This window comes from Mus caroli, unplaced genomic scaffold (genome assembly GCF_978045245.1).
Source record: "Mus caroli unplaced genomic scaffold, Mus_caroli_1 scaffold_9, whole genome shotgun sequence".
Taxonomy (NCBI): domain Eukaryota; kingdom Metazoa; phylum Chordata; class Mammalia; order Rodentia; family Muridae; genus Mus; species Mus caroli.
Genome location: NW_028227264.1, coordinates 51,281,492 through 51,297,136, shown reverse-complemented (window position 1 = coordinate 51,297,136; position 15,645 = coordinate 51,281,492). Strand labels below are relative to the sequence as shown.

The following is a 15,645-nucleotide window of genomic DNA, read 5'->3' as shown; positions in this document are numbered from 1 at the left end:
TAACATTTTAGAAGAAAGAACAATTCTAAGACCTTTAGAAAGTGAGTACTTTATACTCCACTTCTAATGCTAGCAAAAGGGGTTTGTATGCTTGACATTTTTTGTCTTTTAAAACTCTTTCTTTTTTTTAATTTTTCATTTTTTATTTAATCTTTTTGTACAGTCCAGACTTTATCCCACTCCTGGTCCACCCTCTGACTGTTCCACATCCCATACCTTCTCTCCTGCTCCCAGTCTCCGTAAGGGCGTTCCCCCTCTGTCTTAGTCAGGGTTTCTATTCCTGCACAAACATCATGACCAAGAAGCAAGTTGGGGAGGAAAGGGTAACAGCAAAACCTTTGGGTGTCTTATCAGGATCCTTCCTCAGGGGAACCTGGCCACCCCTTCATTCAAGGGGTTCCAGATCTGCAAACTGGCTCAAGTCTGGAAATTGATTCACTGGCCGAGATTGCTGTTTACCACGATCTAACGTAGCCTTTCTTTCATTTGTTTGAGAATTTTTCTGCTTATACAGATCAAACAAATATGCAGTAGGCTTCTTATGTATTTCATTCCTGGAAACACCATGATTGATTAGCCAGTACCAAAGGTCCAAGCGAGTCATGCCATTATAAGTTTCACCTCTCCTGTGCTGACCATTATGGGGTATGTTATTATAAACATTCTTTTGTCTACGCTGTCCATTATAATAACTAGAATCACCTTGTCTCCGGCGATTCAATGCTGCCACCTGGCCCTTGTTACCTTGGAATCCAACTAAACCCAGTGAATTTAATTCATCTAATTGAGCAGAAGCATCTCCAATGCTAAGATCTGGCACAAGGAAAAGGGAAAGAACAAAACCCTTCAAATGTGCTGGTGCCCCTCTCACCAATTTGCGTCTTATAGAGCTGGTGAAGGGCATATCTTCTGGGCCTTCCCATTGTGGACAATTAGGCTTTACACAATATATCCACTCTAGCATTGGTACCAGCAGAGTGGGGGTATTCCTGTGACAACCTGACCATGTTTTGGGGAGGACTGTGGAAGGACTTTGGAACTTTGGGCTTGAAGATCCATTTGTTGTTAAGAGCTCTGTCAGATGTTGTGTAGGAGCTTGGAAGATAATGTTGAGAACAGTGCAGAAGATGGAGGCCTGGTTTGTGAAATTTCAGAGGGAAAATTAAAGACTCTCTTCAGGGCCATTGCTGTTTTTATTGTGAATATTTTGTAGTTCTGGTTAGCTGGGGCTGAAGAATCAGCTGTGATTAACAAAATACCAGAACTACTAAAGCAAAAACTTTGCATTACTGGGACTATTGATGCTGGTTAGCTGGAGCTAAGAAATTAGCGATGATTAAGAAGAGACCAGCATCGTTGAGGTGACATCTTCTGGGAAGTGTTTTCTGGAAGCACAAAGAGGCTGTGTTCCAGAGATAGGCAAGCCAGTAAAGAACATCCCTCCATGGCCTCTGTATCAGCTCCTGCTCCCTGACCTGTCTGAGTTCCAGTCCTGACTTCCTTTGGTGATGAACAGCAGCATGGAAGTGTAAGCCGAATAAACCCTTTCCTCCCCAACTTGCTTCTTGGTCATGATGTTTGTGCAGGAATAGAAACCCTGACTAAGACACCCTCCATCACCACCCCACCAGACCTCCCCATGCCCTGGGGCCTCCAGTCTCTTGAGAGTTAGGTGCATCTTCTCTGAGTGAGTCCAGGCCCAGCAGTCCTAAAGCAGGTCCAGTGACAGACCTAAATTGGGATCCAGCTCACAGGGAGGCCACAAGGCCTGACACTATTACTGATGCTATGGTCTGCTCACAAAAAGGGGCCTAACATGACTGCCCTCAGAAAGACCCAACAAGCAGCTGAAAGAGGCAGATGCTACCAACCAATGGACAGAAGCTGCTGACCCCTGTGGTTGAATTAGGGAAAAGCTGGAAGAAGCTAAGGAGGGAGAGAAACTCTATAAGAAGACCAGCAGTCTCAACTAACCTGGACCCCTGAGATCTTTCAGACACTGAGCCACCAACTAAAATTCTTTCTGTAGCACAAGAATTGAAACACATTAGGAAGGTCTTTCCAGAAGCCACTGGAATCAGGGTTTCCCCTTAAGAGTCACAAAAGTTGGCTGACCAAGTCACAGAGCTCTGACTGAGAAGTCTGCAAGCTCTGATCAACATAACAACTCTTCCCATTAAAACAGATAAACAAACATACAAACACACACACACAAACAAACACATGCATGAAATGGCAGGTAGATGCTGGCACACAGCACATCCTACTCTGGTCTGCAGACTCTACATATCCATTCTCTGGCCTGTAAACCAACCTTTACCCAGTAGGTTGGAGATTTTGTCTCTCTCTGCCTTGGCAGAGTTGGGGCTGGGTGAGGAGGAGCAGGGAGGGCTTTGTGGCTGAGTTGCTGATTAACTTGTCCATACTACCTTTGAAAACTGTTCCAGGTCAGTGGCTCTGACCTTCAAAACTTTCCTCCACATAGATGATGACTTCAGTTTTAACAACTGTGTGAATGTCTCTGAATTTTACATCTTATATCCACCCAGGGCATATGTATCAGGGCCTTCTATGTGCTATAACTTTGCATGTGGGGAAAAAAATACTGAACAGGACTCTGCCACAGGAAGAACCAAGTTCCTAGGAGTTTCTACCTAAGCACAGACACCTTAGGTCTCTTTTTGGTCTCACTCATAGAGGTGTGTGACCTGGTGGCCACTCCAAAACTCACCTGCTCCCTGGTGCCTTCCCACGAGCACATCTGCTCCCACCATGCAGCCCATACCCAGGATGCAGACTACGATGCCGATGAAATGCACAGCCTTGTACCGGATCAGCAGGAAGAACCAGGAGAGCAAAATCACCACCGGGATCACAAAACAGTCCAGGAGCTATTGGGAGTGTCAAGAGAAACCACAGTGAGAGTCAGGGATACCACCAGCACACAGGGAAAGGTGGCACTCTGTCAGCAAGCTTTTCCCTGGAAAGTACTCACTCAGAGCCAGAGCAGAGGCAGTCAAAGCCCCCTCAGACTTAGACACAAGCCAGCTGTGTTCCTCATTTAATCACTAATATCCCTGAAACTTGAAGGAAGGGACGATAACAAATTGATAAGTATAGACAGGGGTGAGGATTTTCCTGTCTTCTTCTGTGTCCAGACAGCTCTGCTGCCCATTTTTTTCAGAGTCCTGACAATGTTCTTGAGGACACTTCGGCCATGGAAAAATACCTTGAACCATTTTACATGCTTCTAACACTTCAGGAGTAGATATGGAAATGAATGGTGAGGCCATAGGTTTTGTTTACAATGTTTTTCAAATTAATATAACTTAGAAAATGTGTACTTACTTTTTCTTGGGCAATTATCTCCTTTCTAATACTGGAAATTATTTAAAATCTGATGGGTTGTTGTTTCTTTTTTAATACCACTGTATATAGCAGTGCAAAAAATAGTGTGACTCCACCTGACACAAATCCCTGAGAGCTGGTATAATGCCTTTAGTGAGCTGGATAGACAACATGAAGACAGGAGAAGAATACTGTGCTGAGATCCAGAGGCCCTGCTCTCTGGCATTGGGCAATCACACCCAGGAGAGCTCTATGACTTACTAGCAAAAACCAACAACCCCAACAGGCCTCCCTAGCAACCAGTTCAAAGCTCAGGGTTAATGCATAGGGACATATTTTAGTGTTGAGCATGGTAGGTCACACCTGTAATCTAAGCAGAAGGGAAGCTGAGGCAGATGGATCAGGCAGGGTTTGAGGCCAACCTGAGCTATATAGAGAGAACATGTCTGAAAAAACAAATGGGCTGAAGATACAGCTCAGCAGGCATATTGCTTTACCAGCATGCACAATTCCCCCAGCATAGTATAAAACATGTCATGGTAGTGTGTGCTTATAGACCTAGGGGAAGAAAAACATGAAGTTCAAGATCATGCTTAAATATGCACTGAGTTGGAGGATAGCCTGAGCTAGGTGAAGCTCTGTCTCAATTATAATAAATTAGTTTAATAAAAGGAAATAGGAAAAGGAGGAGGAGGAGGAGGAGGAGGAGGAGGAGGAGGAGAAGGAGAAGAAGAAGAAGAAGAAGAAGAAGAAGAAGAAGAAGAAGAGGAAGAGGAAGAGGAAGAGGAAGAGGAAGAGGAAGAGGAGGGGAGGAGGAGGAGGAGGGGGAGGAGGAGGAGGAGGAAGAAAGAAGAAGAAAGAAGGAACAAAGTAGTTTAAAACATGAGGCCCCTAAAGACTATATGTAAGTCTCTAAATTTTTTAGGCTCCATGGATGTGGATATGTCCTTATCACTTCAGAAAATCATCAAAAAAAAAAAAATCATTGCCCAGTGATGTGTCTCTCCACTAGGCAAACCGATGTTCCACAAGACATCAACCTCCATTTGGAGCATAAATTAAAAACTTGTGCTTTGCCTTATAGCTTGTACAAATCCATGCTGGAATTCCCAGCACTTGCCATGCATCCTGCAGTTGCCAGCAGAGGCCAGGGATCTCTACTACTCTTCCACTCCCACTGCCCACCTCCCATTGATCAGTACAATCTGCCGCTTCCACCTTCTAAATGTCTAGCATCCATATTCATGCCAACTTCTCCCATTTGTACAATAGAAACTCAGCTAGCATTCTCTCCTACTGGGAAGAAGGCCTTCCTGCTAGCCCCAGAGCCTTTACTCCTGGAGCTCTCCCACTTCTGAAGTGGTTTACCCAAGTTTTGAATCTCCCATGTCCCTTCCCTTTAGGTGCACTCAAGGAAGCCTCTGGGATCTGAAGATGAAGTTGGTTCCCATCTAATAGTCTTGCACATTATTCTCCTTCACAATACCAATTTCAAGCCTACTTAACTAACATGGCATTTTCTGCATAAAGTCAGATTTACCCACATGCCTGTTTCTAAGATGCAGAATTCTACCAGGCTCATGAGAAGTATCCAGTAGTAGTTATTACACAAGGACACATGGATTTCTAAGGATTTGAAGCATCAAAACCCACCCTTTGAGACCAGTAAGGTCTGAGAAAGGTTTGGTATTCACATGGTATTTGTGAATGTCAAACTAGTCGATTGGCAGCATAAGCAGCAATCAGAATCCCCACTATACCCAAAGGTGCTTGTGATGTGAACAGATTCTCATGTGTCTCTATGTGTTAAATTGTTCTCTTGCCAAATGACATAACTCAGTGTACCCAATCATATCCAGGGTTGCTGTAAGATGACAGAGCTATAGTGATGACGCACCATGTGAATGTTATGCCAAGTAGCATTGGGAGAACTGTATCAAGGCACACAGCATTCCTGAAGGGGCTCTGTAAAAGCAGCAGCAGTTAGTGGGATTGTTCTGAGAAGCCCATAGTTGCTCACTGCATGGTTAAATTAACAATGTAAGTTAATGACCTATCTGATGTGATTATATGCACGATGTTAGGTTTTACAACTGGCTTCAGATGCCGTGTAATGAAATTTCAGTTTGCCAATGAAAATTGTTCACTGCAATAGAATCACTGCTTCATTTTGCAAATTAAAAAATGATTGGATTAAGCTGAAATATTTCACATTTGCCATACAGTTGGGATGGCATCTGACTGGAAGGAATCTTTCCACAGAGCTGAAGGCTTCCATTCACATCATCTAGGCTTTGATAAGGGCTGAAGTGAGCCATTTTATCTCTCAGCATTACTGAAAACACCAGAGCACTTGGTGAGCCCTGTATCCTCTAGCACCATGGTGTGGGTATGTCAGTATCAAGTGGTAACCAAGGAAGAAAGGTGTTTACAAAGAAGAGAAGGGAAATAAGAGTGTCATCAAGCTGGGTCTCATATGATGCTTGTTCAAGAGAAGTTTGGTGCTTGACATGGAGTGGGGCTCAGTAACGGTGCTTGAACAATGGACACACCTATGACGTCCAGAAATGACATTAGAGGTAATCCAAGTCATTAGTGGCATTTGGAGTTCTGCTTCAACTCTTCATTTTACAAGACTGCAGCTTCTCTCTGAAGAAAACTACCACTCATGCCCTTGCTCTTAAAGCAGTCCTACACATGCATCAACACCATTTTGGGGTAGCATTTCCCCAGTGCAGAAGAACCAAATCTAGTTTGAAAGTTGGGCACTCGAAAGTTAAGTCCCAAGAGAGTGATTCACTGAAGGTTGCACAGTAGTCCCAGCAGTAGTTACAAATACTGATGCTTGTGAAGAGCATTGTAGTGGAAATCAATGGCAACTACATTGAGCTGCTACACCTGAGGCCTTGCCATAGTGCCTATCACTATAGATGAGAAGCTGTTTGGCATCCATGATTTATAAATCGGTTATTAGTTTTTAGTGACTTTTTTCCCTCCAGCATAACATCTTAGTGAGGACTTTGGTCAGATCATAGTAAAACAGACAGACATTATAATAGCTGCCCACCACTGGGACTGTTAAATAAGAAAATGTGAGCAAGCTCACCTCTAATACTGTTACTAAACGGCTTATGTGAATTAGCTTTCAAAAGCAATACTTTCCATATTCTTTACATATTTTGGAGGGATTTGAGTTCATTGCAATTATTGCTCACCCTAAAAGCATGGAGAATTACAGGTAACAAGATCAGACTTGCTTTAGCTTAAAGTGAGCCACATTTAAACCAAAGTTATCAAGGGTGGAAAACTCATGTTTATTCCCTTGGTTTCAAAAACCAATGAATGTTTCATCTATTTTAATGTGAAAGCAAGGTCTAAAGGAAAATGATTTTAAATTGTTAGCAGTATGAATAAATGGAAAGAGAGATGGGATCTTTGACCAAAACAATTATTTCAATAAGAAATGTGAAAATGTGCAGTTACTTTAACTCACCCAGGATCATAGATGAGGCCACAACATCTGCCCCAACACTGGAACCCCAGGATCCAGGGACACAGGAACCCTCTGCACACAGAACTGACTGGGAATCAGGGCAGATGACTCAGCAGGAAGGTCAGAAGGATGCAAGGGGACAATGCTGGTGGGTTTTTTAATTCAAGAGGTACGGTGGCTGGCCCAGGAGCAGTCATCCCCTCTGCACACAGAACTGCACCCAGGGGCATGGGTTCCTTCCAGTCTGAGCTGGTACCCTGAGCAGACTTTGGGCTCTGGCTCTGCACCCAGTCCCACAACACCCAGAGGAAGTGCTACTCCTAGGTGCTCTAACACACCCAGGATCACTGAATCTTGGAAGCATGGTCACACCAGGGGCAGCTGGACTCTGAGGAGATCTGAGACAACCAGGATCACAGGAGAGACAGGATTCAGTCAGAGATAGCAAGGGGAGGTAGCACTAGAGTTAACCAGATGGTGAGAGGCATCAGCAGAACCCAGTTCTCCCACCAGTCCTGGATACCAGATCATACTGGAAAAGCAAGACTCTGATTTAACAACACTTCTCATGACGATGATAGAGGACTTTAAGAAGGACATAAATAACTCCCTTAAAGAAATACAGGAGAACATGGGGAAACAGATAGAAAACTTTCAAGAAGAAACACAAAAATCCCTTAAAGAATGACAGCACAAACAAACAGGTAAATAAATTGAACAAAACCATTGAGGATCTGAAAAGGGAAATAGAAAAAATAATGAAATCACAAAAGGAGATAACCCTGAAGAAAGAAAACATAGGTAAGAGTTCAGGAGTCATAGATGAAAGCATCAACAAAAGAATAAAAGAGATAGAAGAGAAAATCTCAGGTGCAGAAGATACCATAGAAAACATTGACACTACAGTCAGAGAAAATGCTAAAAGCAAAATGCTCCTAACCCAAAACATCCAGGAAATCCAGGACACAATGAGAAGACCAAACCTAAGGATAATAGGTATAGAAGAGAGTGAAGATTCCCAATTTAAAGGGCCAGTAAATATCTTCAACAAAATTATAGAAGAAAACTTCCCTAACCAAAAAGAAGAGATGCCAATAAACATACAAGAAACCTACAGAACTTCAAGTAGACTGGAACAGAAAAGAAATTCCTCCCTTCACATAATACACAAAACACCAAATGCACAAAACAAAGAAAGAATACTAAAAGCAGTAAGGGAAAAAAGTAATGTAACATATACAGGTAGACTTCTCACCAGAGAGTATAAAAGCTGGAAGATACAGGGCAGATATTGTATAGATTTTAAGAGAACACAAATGCCAGCCCAGGCTACTATACCGAGCAAAACTCTCAATTTCCATAGATAGAGAAACCAAGATATTCCACGGCAAAAACAAATTTACACAATATCTTTCTACAAATCCAGTCCTACAAAGGATAATAGATGGAGAACTCCAACACGAGAAGGGAAACTACACCCCAGAAAAATTAAGAAATTAATCTTTCAACAACCAAAAGAAAACAGCTATACAAACAAAATTCCATCTCTAACAACAAAAATATCAGGAAACAGCAATCACTTTTCCTTAGTATCTATTAAGACAAATGGACTCAATTCTCCAATAAAAAGACATAGACTAACAGACTGGCTACATAAACAGGAGCCAGCATTTTGCTGCATACAGGAAATGCACCTTAATGACAAAGACAGATACTACCTCAGAGTAAAAAGCTGGAAAAAATTTTCCAAGCAAATTGTCGCAAGAAACAAGCTGGAGTAGCCATTCTAATATTGAATAAAATTGACTTTCAACCAAAAGTTATCAAAAAAGATAAGGAAGGGCACTTCACACTCATCAAAGGAAAAATTGTCCAAGATGAACTCTCAGTTCTGAACATCTATGCTCCTAATGCAAGGGCACCCACATTCATAAAAGAAACTTTACTAAAGCTCAAAGCACACATTGGACCTCACAAATAATAGTGGGAGTCTTCAACATCCCAATATCATCAATGAACAGATCATGGAACCAGAAACTAAATAGAAACACAGTGAAACTAATAGAAGTTATGAACCAGATGGTTTAACTATCTGTAGAACATTTCATCCTAACTCAAAAGAATATACCTTCTCAGCACCTCATGGTACCTTCTCCCAAACTGAGCTTATAATTGGTCACAAAACAGGCCTCAACAGATACAAGAAGATTGAAATTATCCCATGTATCCTATTAGATCACCACAGACTATAAGGTCCGTCTTCAATAACAGCAAAAACAATGGAAATCCCACATACACATGGAAGCTGAGCAATGCTCTACTCATTGATAACTTAGTCAAGGAAGAAATAAATAATGAAATTCAAGACTTTTTAGAATTTAAAAAAAATGAGGACACAACATACCCAAACTTATGGGACACAATGAAAGTAGTGCTAAGTGGAAAACGTATAGCTCTAAGTGCCTCCAAAAAGATACTGAAGAGAGCATACACTAGCTTAACAAAATCAGAAATGAAAATGGAGACATAACAACAGAAACTGAGGAAAAACAAAAATTATCAGATCCTACTACAAAAACCTATACTTAGCAAAACTGGAAAATCTTGATAAAATAGACAATTTTATGGACAGATACTAGGTACCAAAGTTAAGTCAGGATCAGATAACCATCTAAACAGTCTCATAACCCCTAAAGAAATAGCAGCAGTCATTAAAAGTCTCCCTACCAAAAAAAGCTCAAGACCAGATAGTTTTATTGCAGAATTCTATCAGACCTTCAAATAAGACCTAATACCAATATTCTTTAAACTATTGTACAAAATAGAAACAGAAGGAACTCTATCCAATTAGTTTGTGAAGCCACAATTATGCTTATACCTAAGCCACACAAAGATCCAAAAAAGAAAGAGAACATCAGATCAATTTCCCTTATGAATATCTATGCAAAAATACTCAACAAAATTCTCACATACTAAATCCAAGAATACACCAATATAATCATCCATCTTGCAAAATGTAATCTACAGATTCAATGCAATCACCATCAAAATTCCAACTCAACTCTTCATAGAGTTAGAAAGAACAATTTGTAAATTCATTTCAAATAACAAATAACTCAGGATAGGGAAAATTATTCTCAACAATAAAAGAACTTCTGGGGGAATCACCATCTCTGAACTTAAGCTGTATTACAGAGCAATAGTGATAAAAATTGAATGGTATTGATAAAGAAACAGGCAGGAAGATCAATGGAATAGCATTGAAGATCCAGAACCGAACCCACATACCTATGGTCACTTGATTTTTTGATAAAGGAGCTAAAACCATCTAGTGGAGAAAAAAGACAGCATTTTCAACAAATGGTGATGGTTCAACTGGAGGATAGCATGTAGAAAAATGCAAATTGATCCATTCTTATCTCCTTGTACAAAGCTCAAGTCTAAATGGATCACAGACCTCCACATAAAACCAGAGACACTGAAACTAATAGAAAGTGGGGGAAGAACCTCGATCACATGCGCACAGTGAGATTTTCCTGAACAGAACACCAATGGCTTATGCTCTAAGATCAAAAATTGACAAATAGGACTTCATAAAATTTCAAAGCTTAAGGCAAAGGACACTGTCAATAGGACAAAACAGCAACCATCAGTTTGGGAAAAGATCTTTACCAATCCTACATTTGATAGGGGGCTAATATCCAATATATACAAAGAGCTCAAGAAGTTAGACTCCAGAGCATCAAGTAACCCTATTGAAAACGGGGTACATAGCTAAACAAAGAATTCTCAACTGAGGAATATCAAATGACTGGGAAGCACCTAAAGAAATGTTCAACATCCTTACTCATCAGGGAAATGCCAATCAAATCAACCTTGAGATTTCATCTCACACCAGTCAAAATGGCTGAGACCAAAAATTCAGGTGACAGCAGATGCTGGCAAGTATGTGGAGAAAGAGGAGTATTCCTCCATTGATTATGGTATTGCAAGCCATTACAACTACTCTGGAAGTGAGTCTGGAGGTTCCTCAGAAAATTGATATTGTATTAACTGTAGACCCAGATATACCTCTCCTGGGCATATACTCAGATGTTTCAGTTGGTAATAAGGACACATGCTCCACTATGTTCATAGCAGCCTTATTTATAATAGCCAGAGGCTAGAAAGAACCCAGATGTCCCTCAACAGAGGAATGGATACAGAAAATGTGATATATTTACAAAATGGAGTACTACTCAGCTATTAAAAAATGAATTCATAAAATTCTTAGGCAAATGGATTGAACTAGAAAATATCATCCTGGGTGAGGTAACTCAATCACAAAAGAGCACAAATGGTATGTACTCACTGTTAAGTGGATATTAGCCCAAATGCATGGAATACCCAAGATACAATTCACAGATCACATGAAGCTCAAGAAGAAGGAAGACCAAAGTGTGGATACTTCAGTCCTTCCTAGAAGGGGGAACAAAACATCCACTGGAGGAAATACAAAGACAAGTGTAGAGCATATACTGAATGAAAGGCCATCCAGAGACTGCCTTACCTGGCAATCCATCCCATATACAGTCACCAAACACAGACACTATTGTGGATGCCAAGAAGTGCATGCTGACAGGATCCTGATATAGCTGTCTCCTGAGAGGCTCTGTCAGAGCCTGACAAATATAGAGGTGGATGCTTGCAGCCAACCATTGTACTGAGCACAGGGTGCCCAATGGAAGAGTTGGAGAAAGAATTTAAGGAGTTGTAGGGGTTTGCAATCCCATAGGAAGAACAACAATATCAACCAACCAGACTCCCCAAAGCTCCCAGGGACTAAACCTCCAACCGAGAAGTACACATGAAGGGACCCATGGCTCTAGCCACATAGGTAGCAGAGGATGGTCTTTTCAGGCATAAATGGGAGAAAAGGCCCTTGTTCCTGTGAAGGCTTGATGCCCTAGTGTAGAGGAATGTTAGGGCAGTGAGTTAAGAGTGGGTGAGTGGGTGAGGACACACCCTCATAGAAGCAGAGGGATGGGGAATGGCATAGGGGGGTTGCAGAAGGGAAATCAGGAAAGGGGATAACATTTGAAATGTAAAAAAAGAAAATATCCAATAAAAAAAAGAAATGTGGAAACAGCAGTCCAATAGAAAAATAAATCTTCTCCATTAAATTTTCAATGCAACAGTCTTCTCTTCATGTAGAACTGGTTCTCATGTCCTACCCAGTAGTAACTCGTAACAAAAGATTTTATTTTATTTATTTATTTTTTGAGCCAGTAAATCTCCTGCTCCTTGCAGGGAAAATGAACTAGCTGCTTTAAAGCCTATTTCTCCATTCAAGAAGAAATTATAAAACCTCAGTGCCAAAAGATAAATAAACATTATTTTATGACCACATTACACTCTGAAAAAAAATCTCAAAAAATATAAAAAGCCATCTGGAGCCAGGCATAATGGCAAAAGTCTATATCAGAGCATTCAGGAGATAGAGGCAGGGGTATCATGAGTTCTGGGATAGCCTCGGCAGGAAGACCTGTCTTAGAAAACAAAACAACACAAACAAAGAAAAATAAAACTTAATATAATACACAAATTGTTCACTGCTCTTAGATTTACATAGCAGCTTCCTCCCTTAAGGATTTAAACTGATTTACTCCCCTTGTACCAAAAGGTCTCATTCCAAAGGGACTGGGGGCTCTTATCTGACTTTGTTGATTGACAGTAGGATGAACAGATTCTCCAAAGCCATGGAGACAGCACCAAGGCTGTTGCTTGCACTTTGCATTTTCAAAATTTATTAAGGTTTTCTTTTTTTGTACTTACAGTTTGTAAAGGACCCATTAATGGAGCAATTTTGTAAGTAAGAAACCTGGAGTTCCAGGACTAGAGCTTATTAGTTTTAGAATTGGGCATAAAATATCAGTTATTAGACCCTAAGGTCAGGATTCATGTGCAAATTACAGAACTTAGTAGTCTATGTTGATATTGCTTTTGGGATAACAGAATGTGTGTGTGTGTGTGTGTGTGTACATGTATGCATATGTGTGTTGCAGCAACATTTAACTTCCCTCTCTATGCTATATTTCTGGTTTTCACTCATTTCTGACTATCTTTCTACTGTATCCTTGCCTGCAGTCTTTAATCCCGCTTGGTTGTATGACCATTATACCTAAACACACACACACACACACACACACACACACACACACACACACACACACACACCATCAATCTCTGCCTGTCAGTATCTATTTAAGTTTCTTTCTTTTTTCTATGCTATCTCCATTTGCTGGAGTTCCATACATCACATTTTAGCCCACTTGAGATACCCATACTTCTGAGGGGAACAGTTGTATGGGTGAGAGTCGGGCCTTGGTTTCATTTACAATCATACCAGATATTTAGGGCCCCCTTGCAAGGTAGATGGTAGAACACTGAAGACTCAGAGTGCAGGTGTGGGGCGAGGTGACAGAAGCTCTGACTCTTTGGTCTTATTCATGTAGAAGCAGAATGTCGGGTGCTTCTTCATCCTGGGAAGCTCCAAGAGGAAGCCCTAGCTGCTCAAGAGAACCCCATCCCTTGCTGTGTTTTCCAGGTTTCTTCCTGCTGAGAATCCTCCAGCATGCAGTAGTTCCATAGCATTCCTGCTCAAACCCAATCCGAAGTCACATTTAGATGCCCATGTACCCATGAACACAGTTCCTGAATTTCCACTGCATCCTGATGCTCTGACACTGTGTTCATGTTCATATTTTTTTCTTACTAAGAAAATGCTTTTATAGTCTCTATTATTTACTTCATATATGTTTAGATCTGTTTTAGGGATCCTCTAGGAACACATGAGTCATGCCCGCCAGGGAAGCAGGTAGGCTAATGGCAGATCTTCATCTCTCCCTCCTCTCTTCCAAATCCAACCTCCCAGTCTCAGTCCCATCTCTGTAGCAGACTACCTGCAGTGAACTCCCTGCCCCAATCCCAGGACACTAAGCAGATCCTGGTGGAACACCTTACTTTCTACCTTCCCGTGGACTCTCTCAACCACCAAACCCAACCCATCCCCATTCTTAAATGTCAGCTCTCACTACTTAGAAAAACATGTTACCCAGCTGCCAAATCTATCTTCATCCAGAAGTCCCAACCAAGCAACACACAGCTACCACACTCTCCTAAGAACAAGACATGGCAATAGAAATCAAGGAACAAAACACCCACTCAATAAAGACAGTCTTCCCAAAACCAGGTGACTAGACATCAGTGTAAAAACACAACCAACAATAGCTAGGAAAGTATGTCTCCACTAGAGCCTAGACATCCTACCCCAGCAGATCTTGATGATTGCAAATACCTGAAGCACAAGCCAAAGAAGTTAAAATACCCTTTATAAATATGATAAAGGTCCTCAAAGAGGAAATTAATAATCTCTTAAAGAAATCTATGAGAACACAAATGACTGGATAGAAATGAATAAAACAGTTCAAGACATGAAAGTGGAAATAGAATCAATAACGAAGCCTGAAATGAGGGAAATCTGTAAACAAAAATGTTGGAACTCAAATAGGAATTCCAGAGGCAAGCCTCACCAACAGAATATAAAACATGGAAGAGAGAATCTCAGGCATTGAAGGCACTGCATAAGAACTGGATACCTCTGTCAAAGAAAATGTTAAACCTTAAAAAAAATAGCATAAAACATCCAGAAAATCTGGGACACTATGAAAAGACCAAATGTACAAGTACTAGGAGAAAAAAAAATACTTAGGTTAAAAAAAGAGGCAGGCGGATTTCTGAGTTCGAGGCCAGCCTGGTCTACAAAGTGAGTTCCAGGACAGCCAAGGCTACACAGAGAAACCCTGTCTCGAAAAACCAAAAAAAAAAAAAAAAAAAAAAAAATATTTTCACTAAAATCAAAAAAGAGATTTTCCATAACCTGAAGAGATACCTGTCAAGCTTCAAGGAACACACAGAACACCAAATAAGAAATTCTCATTGCATAATAACCAAAACACTAAATGTAAAAAACAAAGAAAGAATATTAAAAGCTGTAATATAAAAAGACGAGGCAACAAAAAACACAGGCCAATTATAACACCTAAAATAATTCTGAATACTTAAAGAACTGTTGGAGTTATCACCATCCCTGACCTCAAACTGTACTACAGAGCTAATAGTAATAAAAACTGGATGGGTCTGACAAAAAAACAGCCACACTGATTGATGGAATGGAATTGAAGACACAGACATGAAGCCAAACACTGGAAAAAAGACAGAATCTTCAACAAATAGTGCTCGTCAAGTTGGATATCTGCATGTAGAAGAATCCAAATAGATCCATACTTATCTGGTACAAAGCTCAACTCCAAATGAATCAACAACCTCCACAAAAAAACAAAAACAAAAACAAAACAAAACAAAAAACCCAAAAAAAACCAACAACAGCAACAACAACAACAACAACAACAACAAAACCCAACCAGATATTCTGGAACTGATAGAAGAGAAAGTGGACAATATCCTCATAAGAACAGGAAAAGACTTTCTGAACAGGACACACTTAGCACAAGCACCAAGATCAATAATTAACAAATGGGACCTCATGATTCTGGAAGGCTTCTGAAAGGCAAAGGTCACCACCATTCCAACACAACAGCTGGTGACAGAATGCAGAAAGACTTTTACCAACTGCATATCCTGTAGAGGGCTAATATCCAAAATGTAGCAAAAACTTGAAAAATAAGATATCATAAAAATTACAGTTAAAAATTAGTTATAGATGTAAACAAAATTCTCAATAGAGGAATATCAAATGACTGGAA

General features: G+C 40.6%; 1 protein-coding gene across 2 annotated transcripts in view; it reads right to left on the bottom strand.

Moving 5' to 3' along the window:
• Window positions 1-15,645, bottom strand: part of Slc35f1 (solute carrier family 35 member F1) — a 465,583-nt gene that overhangs the window by 55,007 nt on the left and 394,931 nt on the right. For both annotated transcript variants that reach the window (XM_085842809.1, XM_021174621.3), the window contains exon 4: window positions 2,732-2,891. In XM_085842809.1, the coding sequence (XP_085698935.1) occupies window positions 2,732-2,891 (160 nt within the window). The remainder of the gene's footprint in view (window positions 1-2,731; window positions 2,892-15,645) is intronic.